This window comes from Rattus norvegicus, chromosome 6, assembly GCF_021556685.1.
Source record: "Rattus norvegicus strain SHRSP/BbbUtx chromosome 6, alternate assembly SHRSP_T2T, whole genome shotgun sequence".
NCBI lineage: Eukaryota > Metazoa > Chordata > Mammalia > Rodentia > Muridae > Rattus > Rattus norvegicus.
The window spans coordinates 54,317,195-54,339,580 of NC_141539.1; the positions used below are offsets into that span (position 1 = coordinate 54,317,195).

Sequence of the window (22,386 nt, forward strand, 5' to 3'; positions counted from 1 at the left end):
CATGCTTGCCGTGGATCCCTTCTTGGGTGCTGTGACTACGCCGCTCTGAGAAGCCTGTAGAACTTCCAGGACTTCTCTGAACAGATTTTATGATTATCACTCTGGTTCCTAAGGCTTCCACCCATGAGATTGAGAAACACCACCTCTAATGCCACTGTGACAGTACTATATAATGGCTTAAGGGCAATTTCTTACTTCCCTTCCTGGTATGAAAACAATATAAGCCAATGGGGGGCTATAAAATGACAAAGCAAGAAGATAAGAGGAAAGAGAGGTGAGCGGATGGCCATTGCTCCCTGGTCTCACTGGGAGAGGAGTGGTAGGAAAAGCTGTGATGTATGTAGCTCACAGGGCAGGAAGAGTCATTGACTTTTTTTCTGGAGAGTGAAATCTAGCTTCCTTGGGTCCATTAGAGGGAATCGTTCACATGGCAAGTCTATACTTACTAATATTAGTGACACTTGGAAATTAAACCGCAGCATCACACAACTCAGGGCTGTCAATTAAACACCAAGGTACTCTGAATGAGAGAGCTGTGCCGTTGTTCTAGACTGGCCTCTGATCACTTATTGTCAAAGTACGGTTCCATCCTCTCCTGGGACGGTCCAGGAAGGCTTGTCTGTTAGACTTAAGTCAAAGTACAGAAATGCCAAATAAAGTTATTTAAATAGTGACTTTCCCAAAGAAACAAGAGAAATAGTACCTCTTGGGTTAGGCTTTAGAGTCATGATCACCTTATAGGACACAGACACTAGTTTAGGATGTGTGTGCCTGTAAACCTCGGGATAAAAGCATTTGCTTTCCTAGGAGCTGATTTAAGTGGAGTTGTACAAAAGCTTCAAATTCCTATCAAACAGTACTATCATCCAGGCAATGGCGCCCCCTGTATTCCTGCCAGAAATCACAAGGGGCAGATAGAGTTGCCCAGTCCTGGTGCCTGTATCATAACACAGCTAACCTCACCATCTCAACCGTCCCACAGAACTCATTGTTAATTGTTCCTTCTCTCCTCTAAGGTAGGAATCCTTTGAGGTATAGAAATTCACCTGTACCTCCACTTGTCTGCTTCGGAGCCAACACTGAAATTAGCACAGCTCTCTCACCCCTGACAATTAGCTTTGGTAAACAGTGTTCCTGACAGCATATCATTTCGTTTACAAACGTTTTGAGCTGGAGCCTGACTCTACAAAGCATGAACAGAGAAAGGGAGAACTCCCTTTTTAGCATCTCCATGGATTTCATCAAGTTGAAACTTCCTTGCACATTTGATTTTTCATCTTTTCTCCTCTGTGAATGAAGACTCTATTCTTCAAGCTCCAGAGAAAACAAAACAAAAATCTGCCAGGAAATCCTGACTAGAACCCATATGACATTGAATCCGTTAATTCTCAAAATAACCTTATACAGTGAAGATCCTTGGGGCTAGGGGCTGAGCTCCAGCCCTGGGCTGTTTACTTACTTGGAGGTTTTTGAGATGCGGATTCTTGCATCCTAGGCTGGCCTGGAACTGTGTGGCTGAGGATGACCTCCATCTCTTGATTTTCTTGCCCCATATCCCAAGTACTGGGAGTGCATGGGTGTGCTACCCTCCTCTCACCATAGCTGAGCTTCACATTTATGAAAGCAAACTGCAGTCAAAGAGGGCAAGCGATACAGTTGCAGAAATCATCAGATAATCTAACTATACAGTCTATACACTTTACATTTTTGGGAAACATTACCCCACCAAAGAAATTAAAATGTCTGAAAACTGACTACAGGTAGCCCTAACTCAGAAATAGTATGGGTACATGACGTTTGCTCCACGGTTACTAATTAAGCACAGTTACTAATTAAGCACTATACACAACTAAACACAGCCTGCAAAGCCAGTATGAAATTATGTTGTTTTTGTAATTTTGTGTTTATAATCTGGTAATTTGTTTTTTTAAAATATTTACATACATGGGTGTTTTGGCTGCATGTCTATCTGTGCACCTGGTGCACACGGAGGCCAGAAGAGGGCATCAGACCCCTTGGGAATGGGGTTATGGAACCAGACCTGAGTCATCTGGAAGAGCGGCCCATGATCTTTTAACTGAGCCATCTCTCCATTCCTGGTCATTCATTTTTAAGGGTGGAATACTTTTAAGACCATTAAGTGTTGAAAACAAATACTTAAAAATCAAAGATTTAGAAGGTAAGTTGCTAAATACAAGGGGCCATATCTACTTTATAAACTCTTTATGTACCCACATCTAACACTATGAGTATTTATTTCTCTGTACACACACACACACACACACACACACACACACACACACACACACACACATGTACACACATAAACAGTCCTCCTGTTACCCAGGTAATACCTGCAATGCTACCACCATCACTAGTAAAATTAATAAAAGGCCGGCTGGTTTCTGCTCCAATCTTTGCTTCACTAGTCTTTTTTACCATACAGCCAGAATAACGAATCCTTTCACAAGAGGCAGGCCATTCATCCTCCTTTATCTGGAAGGCCACAAGGGCTTTTCTTGTCACTAGTATAAGGTCCTTATTGCTATTAACTTTTTTGAATTTCTTGTCAAGTCTTGGAGGCCAAACAGTATGAGCTTGTGAATGCTAGCTAAATGTTCTGAGACTATCCTGCCCTGAACCTCATCTTCATTCATTCTCTCATCTATCTAAAATAAACCAAGCAAAATCCCACATGAAGTCCTTTTCTTTACAGTTCAGTTTGTAAAAACTCTGCTCCCATTCAGCATGACTTTCACCTACTTAAAATCTTAACTCAAATGCTGTTCTTTGAATGCCAGTTACAACCTACCCAGGTATGCTAACTGGTTTTCCCACAGGATTCTGACACACATCTGACCTGGTACATAATTTAATACTTATGCTTGGTAGACTCTGAAGTCTGTGCATCTCATGAGCTTAATACTGTCTAGTGAGTAAATATTTCAATAAATGAACCTTCATGTACCACAATAGGTCAGTATAAAGTTAGTGAATATAGCTTATGAAATACATTTAGCAGGGATTAGTGTGTTTTCTGTCATGGAGAGTTGTATGCAGTTTCTACTACCTTGCTTTAAGCTCTGGGCAGCCTATGCTACCAACCATAGCCCTGGTTCCTTGGATTCATAGATGAAAGACACCTACACAATAGTTCATTTTTAACCAGCCTTACAGCTCAGTGGCTGAGCTCTACTAAGCCTCCCACAGCTAGTGTGCCCTTCCCTTTACTCCTTGCTTAACATTAAATCTGCCCTCAATTTTAGTTGCCCAGTTACCTTCTCCTTACTCAGCACCCTAAATCTGCCCTCAGCTTAGTTGTGTTCTAATCTCCTGCCAGCTACTCAAGGCCCAATTAGGGAAGCAGCCAATGGCCACTCCACCCAAGATCTTGCATGGCTAATGGCTCTCTCTCTCCCTCCAAAGCATGGCAAATACTTTACATCCTCCTGTGTTTCCTAGCTTTCCTACCCACCTCTTCTGCCTAGCCATTGGCCACTGGCATCTTTATTGATCAATCAAGAACCAATTGGGGAACAGGTTCTTCAATATCCACAGGCAGATTCCCGATCAGAGCATCAGAACGAATGCCTATACCTCACCTTTTCTGTCCAATTAAAACTCTTCTCAGACATAAATTGAACAAAATCATAACAATCATGTAAATTACGAAGTATGATATACAATTAATATCTAGTCCGTCCTTTTTGTCAATTAGATAAAGTATCATCATTCCTTAGAGTTATAATTCTATCCCTGAATTATGTTTAGTTTTTTGCCTGTAATGCCATCTGAAAACCATGTCTTCCAATCTATAACCTGTCAATGTTAAACAACTTGAGTTTGAATATGACTATAACTACTCTCAATCCCGTCAGAAATCTGAGAATTAAATACTGCCTGAGTATATAGGAAGAATCAAACATAGCTTCCAAAACTATGTAACTATCTCAAATAGAGATAGCTGACTACCTGGACTACTCCTAATTCCTTATAACATTGGAGCATCTTCAGCCTTCTGGCCCAGAACCATTTCATGGCAGACCTTTCGTGAAGCAGGAAATACTTAGTACTAGCTTACCCTGTCTTGGCAGAGCTTAGTCGTCGACTATCCCACCTGTTTGACCTTTTTGGACAGTATATTGTCTATAGATGATATAAGCAACTTCTGTCCATTGGCTACCTTGCCACAATCAGCAACTTCGCCTGGAGGCAAAGATGCTCAATTCTTCTTTGAAGAGAAACAGGGAAGTTGTCAGGACCAGGCATGTCTCATGATCAAAAGAACATTAAATATCACATTCTGTGGATTTCTGGTGTTTTTGAAGACTAAGTAAAGTATCTCTGAACTGTTAAACCTTGATTACTCTTGGCCATTTCTATTGACTAACCTGAAAACACTTTATTATAATTAAATCAAGTCTAACATAACCATGAGTTTGTTATCTGGCCCTTGTGTTACTTAATCATCTTAAGCAGTTTGTAAAGCAGTTACAGACTGAATCAAAGCCTAGTATTCTTTTTTTTTTTCTTTTTTAATTAAATTTTTATTGGATTTTTTAAAATTTACATTTCAAATGTTATTCCCTTTCCTGGTTTCCTTACCCTTATCCCCTCCTCCTCCACCTTCTTCTATAAGGATGTACCCCCTCCCCAACCACCTCCCCTTATTGCCTCCCTGCCCTGACATTCCCCCTACACTGGGGGATCCAAAGCCTAGTATTCTTAAATGAGTTACAAGAGTAACAATATTAATTTTAAATTTTGTATCAACATATAGATTTATACTAATGAAAAGCTTAATTCTATAACAATATATAGTTCCTGTACCAATTTTAAGAAATTATAACTTTAATTTTTTATCAATTACAAAGATTTTTTTATCAATGTAAGAGTAGGGCTACGTGTTTTGTTCAAGAATAAAATTTAGTAATCTATCTCATCTATTCTCTCCCTGTTCAAAATTATGACCATTTCCAAATTACCCTTTAAAATAACAACTTATCTAAAATTTTTAAAATAACCATTACCAGACACCCAAACCTAGGGAATTGGACTAACGACTCTCCATGGCTTCTTCTTGTTGAATAGGGGCAATGAGGAATTCTCTAACAGGGTAGGGAGGGGTAGACTCTCTCCCTTTGAAGCATGGCAAATACCCTTTCTTCCTCCTGTATCTCCTAGCCTGCCTGCGGGAACCAGGAAGCCCCGCCTCTTCCTCCCAGCCACTGGTCACTGCCATCTTTATTGACCTATCAAGAACCAACTTGGAAACAGGACCGTCAGCATTCACAGGCATATTCCCAATCAAAACATCAGAACCACCCTCCACAACAAAGCCTATTTAGTTGTTAAAGAGTCATAACTAAAGCTAGATGTTAACTATTCATCAGGAGAAACTGACCACCATGATAGCTGGGGGTGGGGACCTTAACTTTTTATCTATTGTTTTTTCTATGATTTAAAAAAATTAAGGTTTTAGAAGTAAAAGGGGGCATGGCTTTTAAATATGAAGGAAGGCAAACTAAGAATTTTTAAGGCAGCAAAAGAATATAACTTTAAATGTAACAGGATGGACAGTGCCTACTACTTAGAATGGAAACAAGATATGCTTAGGACACATAACATCTTAGGAAGATTGCCTCTCCTATAGGAAGATCCTGCCCATGTGTGATACCTCAACTGTGGCACTTTTATTGTAATCCTGTAATTCTGATATCTGAAAACAAATGAGACAATGAGGCTTGAAAACTAGTATGTTCCTTAAGCATAAGTGAGGAGAAAATGAGATTTTAAAAACTAAGTCTGTTTTTATTAGGGGTGCTTCACAACAGTTACCTGGTTTATCCAGCACTCCTACGCTTGGTACATCCAGCACTGCTTTATTAGATTGTACAACTATTATTAAAAGTGAATTCTGCGTGCTTCCTAGGTCAGATTTTAACAAATTTATTTTAACCAGAATAGAGTATTTTTGAGTATAAAAACTTCCTTTAATATCACTAAGTTTGATAGCTAATCTTGAGAAATGTTTTTAAGTATTTGCAATTTTTGTGTACTTTCAATGTTAAATTATCCGAGACAGAGAGGTAGGTCCTTTCCTAAAACCTGTATGACACCCTTTACGTGCTTGTGTGCCTCACAGTAAACAGCTCCTGTTTTAAGAACAGCAGGAACACTCCAATCTTTTCTATTTATATTTCCATTATATCTGACTAGTATTTACAGTTTTGAAAAAGTACCTTTTACAGGGCAAAGTGAATATAGCTCTTTACTGTCTTAAAAATGGATCTTCCTCCAAAGTATCCACAAACTGAACAAATATACCAAAAAAAAAAAAATACACAAGGTAACTTTTTGGTTATAAACATTTAAAAGGTGAGTCTAATTTTACTGTAGAACCATGGAAAGTTCTGCAGTCTCCCAAATATGTCATCAGGTTTAAAAACTCATCTAGGCAAAATAGTATTTATGCTTTCATTTTATTGTTTTTAAGAATTAAACTGCCACCTCAGTAGTCTTAAGAGCAATTAATGAAACATACATACATTTAGACTTATGTCCATCATAGACAGCTTCAAAGGCTTCCCTGAAAGGTGCTGGGATTCACATCTTTTTCCTTAAGAACAGAAACACTTAATAATAATCTTGTTATCTGTCTACCCACCCACCCCTCATTCAAACAATTAACTGATATTCGAGTCTAACATTTAAAATTCTATTACAAAACATTCATCTCACCTGCATCCCAGCATAATGTATCAACCTAACTGAAATTGTTTTTTTAAAGCCTACAAGAATTCTCATAATGTGGAATTTTTTTCATGATACTGATTTTTTTTTTTTTTTGGTCCAAAAACAGGCGAAGTGGTTTCTTACCACAGCCAATCCCAGTCAATCTCAGTATAAGAGCTTCTCATAAACAGCTAAAAAGAAGCTAATATGAAACTGGCTATTTTCCAATTATGTGAAACAAAGGGTTATTTGGATTTTAACAGTAATATTTTAATAGCTCCTAAACAGGGGCAAGAAAAAGAATCAAGTTTGCACCAGTCCAAGTACCTACAGTAATGATAGAAACACTCACCACGTCGCACTATTTCACTTTCATGCTTCTAATAACAAGAATTTCTCACTAGAAATAGTGCATGAGCAAACCAGATTCTCAAAATGCTACATGTGAAAAAAAACTTGCTCAAGAAAAACCTGCATTAGTTATCTCTGGCCAGCCAAGGATGGATGGCCATTGTATTATTTCTTCTCAAAGTTTAGAAATGATTTTTGCATCTGATCATCCAACATGAGAATGTTTTCCTGTACCTGACAGAATGGTGAATTAGCAATCAGTATACTCCTTGTCAAAAACCAATGTTCTAAATTTATATACTACAAACTATCTAATAAATGTTATCTGCACACTACACACCATGTTTATATTATGCACCATTTTAAAGGGGAAGAAAAGCTTCACAAGAGTTTAGTCAACTCGAAGGATATATAATAACATCCTGAGAAGGCTGACGTATACATAGGAAACAGTAAAAACTGAGTGGTCGTCTCCAGTGGACTGTAACAAGCCCCTGTAATGCAAACACTGACTCTAAAGGCACCTTCCTCGGCACTGAAATTCACAATCTAATCATTACTTTTCTTCTGCCCAATTAAAAATTATCTGGGTGTCTTTAACTATTGATTCCATTGTAAAATGTTCCAATTTTAGATTGTTTTACCAAGAAAAGAAAGAAGAAATAATAGTTTTACATTCCCAACTTAGAGGAAAAACTCACCACAGCCACAAAACCTGAGTAAATGCTAGCTTGTGATTACAAGAACACCGCTTGCTAATACATTAGTCAGATCCCTCCACTGCACTCAAACTGCAGTTTATAATCCCATAAATAAGAACACGCTATGCACTAAAGTACAGAATCAAACTATGAGCAAATGCAGATTTAAATAGAGCCTAGTCAGCCCCAAATATGTAGGTTAAGAGAGTGAACAGAGAACACATTTCATCCAAATAACACCATTTTAAAAGTCCTATAAAGTAACAGAATTTAGGATTAAGTGTGACAAATTAGGTGACTAAGCACTCAGGAAAAGCATCAATGAAAACAGCACTCATCGGCGGTTAGAGCCTGTAAAGCAGGTCACCTTCCAAATTATACAACGGGTACCCTGAGACACACGTCAGCCAACTAAGGGCACAAACTCTGATGTGTATTGGAGCTTCACAGGTTACCCAACATGAAAAGGCATCCAAGTGAAACGCACTATACAATACACCTTGAAATTTCAGTGCCTAAAACGTGAAATAATTCCCTACAATTTAACAGTCTGCCTAGTAACAATTTAGTACATTTTTACTTTTAGGATTTTATTTTAACTTTGGAAAATTAGTGGTAAAATATGGGTTAAAAAATGATATGGCTGCACTTAAATTCACATAAAAATAGCATTTTTACAACCATTTTGAAATTTAATTCTTTTACACAGGTTAACAAAATGTGTCACAAGGAAACTAAACATTGGGTTTAATAAAAGCAGTATTTCTCAAAGTGGAACAGTGAAATTGTTTTCATTTTTTTAAACAAATGGTCGCTTTTGGGAAAATTTATCACATCAACGTAACAGTTGTTAAGATATAGTTGTGCTCAACCAAGCCATTTATCTGCACTACAGAATAGTACTTGAAAGCAATCCTAAAGTCAGATTAAAACCATTTTAAGAGACAAGACTTTGTTTTACAGCTACCTCAAGAGGTCGTTTTCCTTCCACAGTCAAAGCTCAATTAAGATTGACTAATTTAATTTTTTTTCCTTGTTATATCTTCAGTTCAAAACACTATGATCACTGGTAATACGGTCTGTATCTTGTTTGATCTGGATGATGTGGTCCAGGTAGTGGGGTTTGAGAAGGTGGGCCCTGCATTCGTGGAGGAGGTGGTGGCCCTCTTGGTGCAGGCCAGATACCAGGACTCATTCCTCCTGGTTGTGTAAATGGAGGGCTCAGAGTTCCTTGATCTTCAGTAAACTGGGGTAAAGAGTTAGGATTATAATGGTGCGGAGGGGGTGCAGTTACAGGTGGACCACCATGCTGAGGTGGAGGGGGTCCTGGAGGAGGATGATTCATATAAGGTGGCATTTGGGCAATAATATGTCCAGGGGGAGGGGTTATTGGTGGTGGAGCAGAGGTCATTGGTGGAGGTGGAGCTTGGCTATAGACCAAGTGAGGAGTACCTGCAGCCTGGGGAGGATGTGGCATTGGATGGCTTATTGGTGGTGGAGGAGGTGGGGGAGGTGCGTAATGTTGCTGTGGAGGCATGATGTGATGAGGGTGAGACACCACTGGTTGACCCTGATATTCAGGATGGTGATGAGCAGGTGCTGGGGCAGGAGGTGGTGGTTCTCTAGCACCTGAACTTGAGTCATCCTGAATAGGGACGGTTATTAAATTGCTGTGTTTTCTTGTTGAAATACGAAAGGTTTCCTGACTGACTGAACGAGGTGGAGGTGGAGCCATGGACAACTCTGCTGGAGGAGCACGGATATCCTCGTGTGGCTGATTATAGTGCTCATGTGGCACATGCTGCAAAGGAGGCGGTGGCATCATGATGTGCTGCTTTGGAGGAATGTGGCTCATATGATGCTTGTCTGGTGGCATTATGAAACGATCAGGGATTTCAGTTGGTGGGGGGGCAATAGGAGGATGAACATTCTCAAGTGAAGCACGGGTAACAGGTTTTCCAGCTCTCATATGGCGATGGTTGATGTGAGCTTGTAAGTCCCTTTGAGACAGATATGTTCTCTTGCAACCTTGAACAATGCTACACATGAAGAGAGAACCTCGTGTGCACTGTTCAATCCGCTGCACAGGATCACTACATCTAAACAGGAAGATAAATTGATTTACTTAAACCAAAATATAAAACAGCACATTTAATTTAAGCTTTACTTTAAAATATTATATAAGATAGTTGCAAAGTTAACAGTGAGTACTGAATAACTCTCAGTGAACCTTTAATCTTCCGTGGTTGCATCAGACACTAATTATCAACATCTTTACCAAACTGAGAACATTTTTACCTCAGAACTCTAAACTGTATCACCAAATAGAATGCCTTAAGAGACCTTCTATTTCCCAATACTTACAGCTCATTAATTTTCCCTAACTATAGTATGACTTACATACAGGAAGGACAAAGCAAAGGATCTATCATTTACAACCATGGAATTCAAAATTCAGTTGACTTTTCCTCACTGTAGGAGCTAGGATGCTTCTAATTTGTGGCCATTTTGCACATTTCCTGCTTTTCAGTCATCTAATTCACTACACATTCAGAAACACCTCCAGTTAAATAGGGTAAGGTCTTTTCTTTTGGGTGATGCCTAAAAGCAGTAGAATATGCTATTTAAATTAACTCTGGTAACTTTATTTCCTGCACTTGGTTTTACAATTAAGACAGTCAAACTCTCTAGAGAGGTAAAGACTACGCTGGTGAAGTTCATACTAGAACACATTTAGTTACCTGAAAACTAAACTGCACTTTTAAATAATAATACTGGAATCTCTAGGGGATGGAGACATGGCTCCGCAGTTAAGGGCACTGAATGCTCTTCCAGAGGTCCTGGGTTCAAATCCCAGCTCCCACATGGCAGCTTGCAACTATCTGTAACTCCAAAATCTGACACTCTCACACAGACAGACACACAGGCAAAACACCTATGCACTAAAGGTAAATAAATTAAAAAAAAATTTAGAGAAAATCTTTTAATGTCCATTACATTTAATGTTGCATTACATTTTAATTATTACCTTAATGGGACAATATATGTTAATGTAATTTTAAAGCTAATGCACAACCCTGGGCTGGGAAACAGGCATTAGAGAAATACCTCAACAAAGTCTATAATATATACTTCCAAATTAATATTCTTCTATATAACTAGTTCTTTATAACTATATAGAACATATATTAGTATTCCTTAAACACAGTATGTATGTATTTCATAATCTATAACTTTAAAAATCTAATGAAGGGTTGGGGATTTAGCTCAGTGGTAGAGCGCTTGCCTAGCAAGCGCAAGGCCCTGGGTTCGGTCCCCAGCTCTGGGAAAAAGAAAAATGTTTAAAAACCTAATGAAATATGCCAAGAAAATCAGTTGTCATTGGGTCACTAACAAACCCTCCCTTTTTTCCCTAGCAATGCCCATATCCTACACCATCAAGGGGCAATCTTTTCTTACAGTTGTTCATAGTTCTATTAGCAACCAATAGTATTCCTTGGGGTACTTTTAAGTACAGGTTAAGAGGAGCTGGGAAGCCCTGAGCTAATCCAAAAAGTTTCATTCCATTTTTCTCAAGGCTTCCTTATCAGAGGTTTCAAATTAATATAAATATTCACTTTATTATACAGCTATCCCAAAACAGACAGCATGCTACATAACTTCGAGTCTATCATGATGTCATTATCACCCAACATCCTTATGTTTGGGTAACTGGAAGACTGGCATAGTGTTTATTATATGCCAGAATCTACTATTCCACTAAATCTTATTTTAATCTTAAAAATAATATAGGGAGCTTATAGATATAAAGCCCTACTTGTACCACATAGCTAATAAATAGTCAAAAGGGGACTAGAACTCAATAATTCTAATCCTGGGACCAATCAGACAGCTCGACAGGTAAAGTGCTTTCTGTGCAAGCCTGCTAATCTAAGTGCCATCCCCAGAGCATAGGTAAAGTTGGAAGGAGAGAACGGACTCCACCAAGCTTCCTCCTGACCCTTGCTCATGCTCACACCCCACCCCACCCCCACATTATTCACATACAATTAATAATAAAAGAAAGTTAATTCTAATTTTGGAAAGATTGTTCTCAATCACCAAACCACACTATACTTGCTTCCAGGTGTGCCAGACAAATACAAAACAAAAACAAAAACAAAAACTGGTTTGGTGTCTGACACTGTTCCTATGGTGATAAAGGGATTTCATCATTTTAGCTACTCTGAATAGGCCAACAATGGCTAGTTCCCTCTTCCAGGGAAGGGGAAAACTCCAGGTTCACAGAGAGTGTCTCAGCCAGCACATCTGCATCCTTGTCTATTTCCATTACACCAAAACCTTTAAGCCATCTTGCTTATAAGGCACTACTATTAGACAATCTAATGATTGTATCTTACCCCGGGCACATCTTATCTCCTTTTTTTTCATGTAAAATAGCACAGTCATAGCAAAAGACATGCTTGCATGGAATCTGTAGGCAAAAATATCACAGTTAAGCATCCTATAGCATTTCTGGTTCTTTTTTTTTTTCGGAGCTGGGGACCGAACCCAGGGCCTTGCGCTTCCTAGGTAAGCGCTCTACCACTGAGCTAAATCCCCAGCCCCAATATAGCATTTCAATACTGTCAGTATGTGATCTATAGACAGAAGGCACACAGGAGTTAATGATTATTTATTAAGACTATATACCAGAAGCAGCTAAGAGTCCATCTATCCCATCCATCCCATCCATCCCATTCTCCCTCCCTCCCATCCATCCATCCATCCATCCATCCATCCATCCATCCATCCATCCGGTATTTCAAGGCAGGGTTTCTCTGCAAAGCCTTGTTTATCTTGGAACAATTCATTTATCTCTGCATTCTGAGTGCTGGGGTTAAATGGGGCAATAAAGTGGGTGGCATGTACCACCACTGCCCAGCAACAATCTTAAATAACAAGTTTTTGAAAATGTTTTGAAAACTTTGGCTCTTTTTCCAATACCTGTACATCTGCTAACACTTTCCTTTTTATTTTGGAGACGGATCTCATGTTCAGCTCAAATTGCCTTACACTCTGATATACTTGAGGCAGTCCTTGATCTTATGATCCTTCTGCCTCAACTTCTGTTGGGAGTGCTAGGATTAGAAGACTATCCCCCCTTGCCTGGCATCTACATCTATTTTCAGATGTGTGAACCTAGCGATGTTAAAATTGTCCCTGCAAGTATAAAGCTCCTGAAAAAAAAACTCTAAATGTGTTTTATCTTACTGCGATTCTCCTGAAACTATTCTAAGACAGTAAACAGAATAACTATATTAAATTCATGGTATAATTAAACTTCTCTTAGCTTTTTTCTATGTATTATGTTATAAAAACAACCTTAGTTGTAACTTACCATTCTTCCATAGACTTTAATGGGCAATCCACATTTGTCACAGAAATGAACTGGTGTATCATCCTTTTCACCTAAGATGTTTATCTATTGAAATTAATAAAATTTTCTCTTTAAGCAATTTTGAAAATTGTACTTATCAATTCACACAGTGAAATGATTAGAATTTCCTAAGTTGTTACCACAAACAGAAGTAAAAACTGATTAGTATAATTCCATTTGCTTGTTTTCTTTCTTAAACAGCAGTTATGATTTTACTTGGTTTTACTAATAATTACTTCAAATTATTTCTGAACATGGTAGAAATAAGCAAGTGGACTTGTGTGTGCTACAAGTCATAGATATACTAAAAATCTATACCAGTACTAAATGCCGAATGTTTCATTTTTTAGTTATACCTTAAAATCCCAAAACAGGTGTCCCGGAAATCTTCGCTGATTTCCAAAGAGTTCGCCCCCTTTACAGTCATACCGCTGTTCTTCATTATAATCAAATCCTTCTGAGAGAAAAAAAGTCACATTATATTTTTCAACTTCAAATTTCATTTCAAAAGTATATTTACATGGCAAAATTGGTCTATTTACTGAAAAATATTTCTGACTCTCAGAGACCTAAAAACATGAAAATCAAAATTACAAAAACTACTCTAAAACAGTAAAAAAAACTCAAAACCTGTATTAAATTCATGTTATTATAAAACTTCCCTTAGCTTTTTTGTATATAAAACTAGTTATAAAAATATCATAATAAATATTTTAGAATCCTACCTCTACAACACCAGACCTTAATTGTACTTACATATGCCCACAGATTTTAATAGACAATCCACATTTGTCACAGAAATTAACTGGCATATCATTTTTAAACTGGAGTTTAAAATGCCAGCTGGAAGCAGTCTTCATGATCATTGAGTCCACCTCTAGTAATTCAGAAATGACAACATATAGTGGGTACAGCAGCCACCTAAGCTGAGTGCCAGAGCCAAGAACAGACATGTATTTGAGTCTCTTATTCAACGCTCTTACCAACTCCACAGTCCACCTCTAGTATAAAACCTCACCAATTACCACCATGTTTACTGAACAAAATTTAAAGATACCCATCATCATTTATTCTAAACTACCTACAAATTGTAAGAATAGAATTTAGGAGTAAGACAGATCTTCTAGGACTTGAGTGTATGTTAACAGCAAGATTTCTATCCTGGAAGAAAAAACAAATACTCTCTATTTGTGGTAAGACCTCACTTTAAAAACCAATACATACCCATAAATGTTCTAAAGCATGGGCCAACAAACTGTTGCTATAAAAGGCCACAGTATAATTCTTAGACTCTCTTGGTCATATAAATCTAGTAACTCTGTCATGCTAGTGGAAAAATAGCCACAGGCAATACTCAACTGAACAGTAACTTTGTCTTTTTTAAAGGAACTAAAGTTGGCCTGCAATCAGCTTGCTGACTTCTAACAGATGGGAAGACAGGAGAGGGGGGTTTTATATTCATGAAAACTAGGAAAGGTCTTTTAAAGAATATACTAAAACATGGAAAGAGCAAAGTCTAGTTAACTGGCTACCTAGAATGTTCAAGTTCTTTACAGTAATATTTTATACGTAAAGTTCAAAAGATAAATGAACTATACATTTAACAAAGTCAGTATTATACAGAATTCAAAATTAAGAGAAAGACACTAGTGAAAATAGATCCTGGAATCAAGACAAGCTATGAAAGGCATCCAACCACACACTTCAGCTCCTGCCTGTAATCCCAGCACTTAGAAAGCTAAGGCAGCAAGATTTTTGACCTTCAAGGACAGAATGTTACAGAGTCTGCCTCAAAAAACTGTTAAGCTAATAATACAAAATATTGATGTGTGTGAGGAAAAAACTAACACACCCTTTCTGAAGAATAATTTAGCAAGATCTGATCAATTCTGAAGTGTACAAACCAAGTCTTTACTCTCCTTCCTCTTTTAAATGGTTCTATGGATGAAACTTGGGCCACCAGGCTTATGTGGCAATTACCCTCACCCATTTAAAAACCTGGCCATCTCCCAAGTCAAAGTTTTAATATTCATGTTATAACACAATTATAGCAAAACAAGTATCTACAAGAAAGTTAAATAAATTATGGGATATCTATAGACTACATACTATTCATTTGTTTGAGACAGGGTCTGACCTCAAACAACAATCCTCTAGTTTCAGCTTCCTAAGTGCTGGGATTTCTTTCTGCCATGTGCTACATCACCAGGGTCAACCATTTTTGCTTTTCTTTTTTTGTTTTTTTCTAGACAAGATTTGTTCTGTGTAGCCTTGGCTGTCCTGGAACTTGCCCTGTAGACCAGGCTGGCCTTGAACTCAGAGATTCACCTACCTCTGTCTCTGGAGTGCTGGGATTAAAAGCATTCACCACCACCACCACCCAGCTTACTTGAAACATTTTTTTAAATGTGAAATACTATTTTTAACCAGCTAGATTTAATCATGCTACAATATGGATATACTTGAAAATATCATACCATACATAATAGATACACAATGTGAAACATTTTTTTAAGAGACAGTAACATCAGCTTTGGAAAGGCCTGTGAAAACAAATTTTACTTTTAAGTAATGCTCTCTACAATATCGATTAGATTTTTTAAAAAGAGGGAAGGGTGCTTACAAAGGAATAGAAGACAAAGAATATGTAAGGCTAAAATTTTAAAGTAGGTTTAAGTAAATAAAGTCAGATGGATTATTTGATATACTCAGATAAACAACAGAACTCTTTTAAAATTTACTTGTATTTATTTTATGTGCAATAGTGTTTTGCCTGCATGAATGTCTACGTGAGGATGTCAGATCTTGGAGCTACATTTCAGTTTAAACAAGTTACCTTCATCACCTTGTGCGGCCTTTGCAGGCATCCTGCTAACAGTCCTTTGAGTCCGAGGGGCAGGCTTAACCTTGTTGGCCTGTTTGGAGATGAGTTTTATAGGAATTCTTCTGCGGACATCGAGACCACCCAAGGATCCAGAACTATTAGTGCCTTGTAACTCATTGTCTATATGAATGGGAAAAAAGAAATTATAGTTGTTTTCACTTTTCTTTTTGAAAATTGTTCTATAAGTATAAAGATAAAATCAACATCAAACAGTAAATTGAAGATCTTGGTTCTGATTAGAAATACTAGACTGGTAAGGTTTGGGGCAAAGCTGTAAAGAAACGCTTTTGGTTAGGCTTTTCTTTAACAGGAACCCTTTCAGAAGCTGACACAAATTACAGAACCTTTATCTTTTCCTAAAAAGTGAAAATAAAAACTTCCATAAAATTCCATAGTAGTTTACAAAAAGATAAACCTTTTAAAAATCTTTTAAAAAGGGCTGGAGAGATGGCTCAGAGGTTAAGAGCACTGACTGCTCATCCAGAGGTCATGAGTTCAATTCCCAGCAACCACATGGTGGCTCACAACCATCTATAATGAGATCTGATGCCCTCTTCTGGCCTGCACGTGTACATGCAGGTGCAACACTGTATACATAATAAATAAATCTTTAAAAAAAAATCTTAAAAAAAAAAAAACCTTACAGATTGTAAAGATTTTTAAAAACAAAGGAAAAAAACGAAATTGTCTTTATATATGTGTCTAATTATCAAACATTTGAAGTAGCCATGCAGTAAACTTGGTAAATTTACGTAACAAATTGAAAATGCAACACTACATTAGAAATACATTTGAAAATAAAGCTTTAATTATTGTGCTGAGGGGGACTGCTGTGGAGCCACAGAGGATATGTGGAGGTGAGAACACAATCCGTGGAGATTGGCTCTCGTCCGACCACCTCATCCCCGGATGTTGACTTCAGGGCCTCAGAAGGTGGCAGTGTCTTTATCTGTTAAGCCATCTTACCGGTTTATGTGTTGGCTTTAAAGAAGTAATAGTGCATTATTTGACCTATACCATCTCTAAAGACATAGGCAACAGATACCTTTAGTTAACAGTCAACACTGCAATGGAAAAGTATACTTTAGGCTTGGGTCTTAAAAAGACACTTTCTAGTCCTTTAAAATCTTATCATCTATGGAAAAAAAAGGGATTCTCGTCCACAAATAAGAGGTACATTATTTCACAGGACTGACTCACACAAAACTTTATTTTTCAAGTACATAAAAATACATAACACAAGTATTCAACTTTACCTTAGAAAGGGAAACACTTAAAAATAGAAAATGCAAATGTAATCTTAAAATTGTAATGTCTGAAACAGATTAAGGAATAGTGTTTCTGCAAGAATTACAATCAGAACTGATAGCCAAACTGTCCACATTAAATTCGGCAAAACCAAAATGTGAAAGTAGTCTGCTAGTACTAATGACTTCTACAACTATAAGCAATACCAATCAATTAAATTCATACCCATTTGCCTTTTGTATGAACAAAATAAAATTTAAAATGGGTCTCAATGATTAAATATCTTCTATTTACTTTCTACTCTTATAGCAACTAACTCCTCTCAAAATCTTTCATAGATGATTAGATGAATGGCTACAACCTTGAATTATAATAAAGCCAACTTGATCAATCTTCAAGACTCCACTAAAATGGAATGTCTTTCATGTATTTCAGCAGTCTCCACTGCATTTGCTCACCCATATAGAAATACCTACATAGATCTATACAGATCTATGACAGATACTTTTTTCCCCTTGCACAAAATGTATTCTCAACTTTCCAAAGAACTGAAATAGCCAACATGATGCTCTTCAGGTATCACAAGGATTCTTAGTGTGTTACTTCTGTGAATGAAAACAACACACTTTACCTGCCCAGCCTTTGAACCAGCCCACATAACACAGTTCTCCATTATTTAAACAGTAGCCTGGCCCTTTCACGAGCCTGTTTCTAAAGCTACTGTTTGTCTCACAGATTTAAGTGACAAAAATCTGAAGTTTGTGTGGGGACACCCATACATAGAAACAAAACAACAAAACACAAAGCATGTAATAATTATCTGGATAAGGGATAACAAGAATAGTTTAAAGCAAATATACCTTTATTATATAGTTTTAAAAACAACACATTTAATATTTTATCTTGAATAAAAGGAGCCAAGGAACTGAAGGCAGGTATGCAGCTCACTGATAGAACCTGTCTAAGGTACTGAAGGAAGGTTCTGGGTTCAGGTCGGTCCCCAGCGTCCATCTCTCCAAAAAGCATGAAGCAGTCTTTTACAAAAATTGGGCTACTTTTACCTAAGCACTGATTATCTCTGACAATGACCAAAGAATGAATCAAGTGTTTGCAGGATCTTTATTGGCCTGGGTGCCTCTGAGATGTAGGATCATGGGGACAGAGCTGGCCTGAAGAGCTGCAGGGACATCACCTTTTTTGCTGCTTCTTTCCACCCCAGAGGGCCCTCAGCTCACTGCTAACACTTCTGCAATCCAGAGAAACACTAATGTCTTTGCCATTTAAAAATATTCTGAAAACTTTCTGGCAAAATTCTACTCCAATACTTCCATTTAAAAGACCTCTTGATCCTTTGACATTAAAATCATTATTTTGAGATGTCTACTCAGTCAGAAAACTGTCAACTAACTAGCTGCCATTTCTTGATTTAGTCTTTGACTTAATTTGATTTTTTTTCTTCTCAAAATGTGCAGCAATTGAAACTGAAGCACTAGGAGACTGTGTTGTAACTGATTTAAAATCTAGAAAAGCTACCATTAAACAGAAAGGAGAGCTGTCTGGAAACTTTTTTTTTAACCTAGCTAGCTCAGTAGTGATTGTTTTCGTGTTAGAATGACTGTTCTTATCTCTCCAGGCAACCTTTGGCTAATAACTTAGAAACTAGGATAATTCTTTTACACAGTTCTAGCAGGATCTCATTTCTCTCACATACTTCCATAAACCCATGAGCAGCTGCTGGATCGCCACCAAAATATTTGTGGCAATTGCCTACTCTCTCAGTCCTGCTCCTACTTCCCCTACAGCGTTGCTGGGGACCTGCTAGGTAAGTTGCTCTACCACTGAGTTTTGCTTTAACTGGGTCTCCCTCTACGGTAATGCAACCACCACATAGATTATTTATTTACCCCCGTTCTTCCTCTCCACCATTCTATATAGAAGAATAGGAATTATTTTTTAAAATATTATACTCCCTTTTGTTCAGCTGCTTTGTAGCCGCTCAAACTCTTTATCGTGATTTTCAAAGTCTTGAAAAAGGTAACTTGTATTTTCCTTCTCAACTTAGGACTAACTAAGCTACGGACATTTGGTCTTCTCTATATCTTCCTACCATTCCAAAGTGGGGGGGGGGGGGCCCTTTTCCTGGTACTCTCTGAAATTTCTTACTCCATAAGCACCTGTTTCTTAAAGTACTCACCACAATCTATAAGGAGCTTTTAAAAAAGAAACCAACCTGTCTGCCTCCTTTGACAGAATGCAAACTCGAAGACAAGGACGTAGTCCTATTGTTTACTATCCCATCATTCTATCTCCAAGCCTACAAGTATCTGCATGCAATTACATAACTAAGTAGTGTTTGAAGACTGCGCGCATCTCAGTCAATTCCTAAAGAAAAAGCCTTTCCTCCTGCTTGGCGATATAACTGTCTGAAGCACTCAAAGCCAAGCGCTAAAACTAAAACCAAGAAAACGAAGCCAGCAGAAACGAGGTTTGAAGCTACTCGCAATATAAGATGAAAATATCTTGATCTTAAAAATTCTGTATATATCCCCAAAAGATGCGAAAGAACCACGGCCGAAGGGCGGGGCATGCTTTGAGTTCAGGTAGAAAAAAGATGCTCCACTTATAAGTTCGAAAACTATATCCGCCTTTATTCTCTAACTACCAGTCCGCGAAAAGCCAACAAGACAATAACCACAGGAGATGACCACTACAGCAGCCGCCCGAAGCTGAGAAGCAGCAGGAAGTCTCCAACCCACTCTCGCCCACAGTCCGGACGCTTCTCCAATTCCGAGAGTGGAAAACACCCGCCTATTTCCCCAGCACAAAGTGCAAAGCAACCGGAATGAGAAAAACAAAAACAAAAACACAACAAAACTGGGGCCGTCCCTTTCCAAGAAGCCTGCGCTGCGAAGGGTTCCGAAACGAGCTCAGCGGCACCAAAGAAGCGGTGCTGCCGGTCTCGAGGATGGAGGCACCGCTCCGAGGGTAGGCCGGGAAGCAGCAGGCCCAGTCCGGGACCGGGCCTGAGCTTGCTTCCTCTCCGCCACGTCCCGGCGCACTGGGGCGAGCGTAGCCTCTTGTGCCTGCTGGGCGACCAGTCCCACACGAGCCACGGGGGCAAGAAACTAGGACCCCCGCTGCCTCCGCCTCCTTACCAGTGTGATCCATGATTCGGCTCGCAGGGTACAGTGGGAGCGGAAGTGAGTCGCTCCGGAGTCGCAGCAAGCGCGTGCGCCCTACCTTCCGGAGCGCAGAGGCGGAAGTGCGCTGGGACTGCTCTCACTGGCTTCCCTTCCTAACCGCACCATCCGACTTTGGTGAGGGAGTCACACATAGGCAGGACTGAGGCAGGAAGAGAGGGGACACGAGGGCTCTGGTGCCGAGACTTCTAATTCTCCCCAGAGGCTGCCCTCAGCTGTAGGAAGGATATCTATTGCAGTGGGAGAGCAATAGGAACCAGAGGGAAGCGAGGCAGGCAGGTAAGCCGCCGCCCACCCCCTGCGGCGCGAGGCCTTCTGGGATTTGTAGTCCACCCAGAGCGCAGTCTCAGCCGTTAGGCTGGTCCCACCCCACCGGGCGGAGTAACGGTTTGGAATGCCCCCCGGATCCGCCGCTGGGTATAGAGAAGTGTAAACACGCGCGCTCCGTTCTTGCCCGAGGGAAGCTGAGTTAGGTGCTGGGAGGGAGGAAAGGTTCTTATTGCCTAATCAGGCTTTGTCCTGATGAGCCCCAACGCCCACTCGACACGCGCGTTCGCCCTGGCTCTTACCGTAGTTTCTCAAACTGAAATGCGTGTATAATGCTGACTAGCCCCTCGCTCTAGAGAACACCAGGCGCCTCTAATCCCTGCAAAAGCTGTAGGGAGTTCCAGGTTGTCCCGGTCCATCGAGGATGCAAGGCAGTTGTGTGCAGAGAAGGTGAAGGAGGGAGGATAGGAACCGATGGAGTCGGAGGGAAAGCGTTAGGGCTTGGGCAGAGGGAAGAAATGAGAAAGGGCAGGCCCCGACTGAGGAAAAGAGAGTTACCAAAACAGGCGGTACCTAGTTCCAGTTCTTGGTCCCTGGGGTCTGTGGTTGCTGCTTTCATCTTGCTCAGCCAAAACAAAAGCAAGTGTCAACGGCGATTGGTGAGGACCTTCAGAGCACCCCCCACCTCGATTTGGCTCATAATAGGTCTTCTCCCCTCTCCAGCCCTTCACACTTGAAGCTCTCAGATGAGTAGAAAGGAGCACAATTAGTGGAAAACATCAGCCTAGGAGTCAAGGGATTTGGGCTCTATGGTCGTCCCTTGGTGACGACATTGTTACCTTGGGTTGTTCACGCTTTCAGTGCCAGAGTTCCTAGATCAATAAAACATTATTATATTGGCCTCTTTTAAAAAAATGTTTTCACAGTACTCAATTCTGAATAAAGCATGTGTAGCAATGTGTTCTGTGCGTTGCACAGTAACAACTGTGACTAACGCTGCAGTGATCATAGTTTAACATGTTATTTAGTGATTGTCTTCATTGTGGTCTTTTCAAAGACTCCCACTCATTGCGCCTTTACAAACAAGGTTGTAGGTACACTCAAGAACATTTTTAAGTCGATGTCCTTTTGGTTTTGTCCTTGTTAAAATGTAAATTTCTGTACTACTGGGTGTTTTTCACAATTTTTCAGTTGCTAGGATTATGGCAGGGGGTAGGTACTGAAGCTTAACCTTTCTCTGATAAATCTCTAAATATAGTGCTGACACGCTGGGGTATTTAACAACTGTCTGATAAAAAAGAAACTGGGACAAATGGCTAACTGTGGTATCTATTAGCATGCCATCGAATGGTGCTAGCCTCCAGGAGGCTTTCTCAATATCACAATATCACAAATACCTGTGGTTCTTTTCAGCCCCGTGGACCCCACTGTCTCCCCTAAACTTCAGCTTGTGGGCTTCCCTCCCCCTAGCTTCTCTCCCCTCCCCTCCCCTCTCTCATTCTCATTTTCCTCTCTTGCCCCTATTTCCTCTCATGGCTAGGTCCAAACCTCTGGCCATGTTTGGTCTACCACTTTCTCTCC

General features: G+C 39.4%; 1 protein-coding gene and 1 long non-coding RNA gene across 10 annotated transcripts in view; one reads left to right on the forward strand and one right to left on the reverse strand.

The window, feature by feature from the left end:
- Positions 1-6,355: 6,355 nt before the first annotated feature.
- Positions 6,356-20,588, reverse strand: Cbll1 (Cbl proto-oncogene like 1). 7 transcript variants are annotated; one of them, NM_001108018.1, is given in 6 exon segments: positions 6,356-9,886; positions 12,188-12,261; positions 13,168-13,251; positions 13,563-13,663; positions 16,052-16,210; positions 20,494-20,588. In NM_001108018.1, coding segments are annotated over 6 exon segments (1,467 nt in total). In that variant the 5' UTR covers positions 20,507-20,588; the 3' UTR covers positions 6,356-8,850.
- Positions 20,589-22,386, forward strand: part of LOC102555378 (uncharacterized) — a 30,354-nt gene continuing 28,556 nt past the window's right edge. For all 3 annotated transcript variants that reach the window (XR_015622980.1, XR_015622978.1, XR_015622979.1), the window contains exon 1: positions 20,589-20,817. This is a non-coding gene — a long non-coding RNA (uncharacterized LOC102555378). The remainder of the gene's footprint in view (positions 20,818-22,386) is intronic.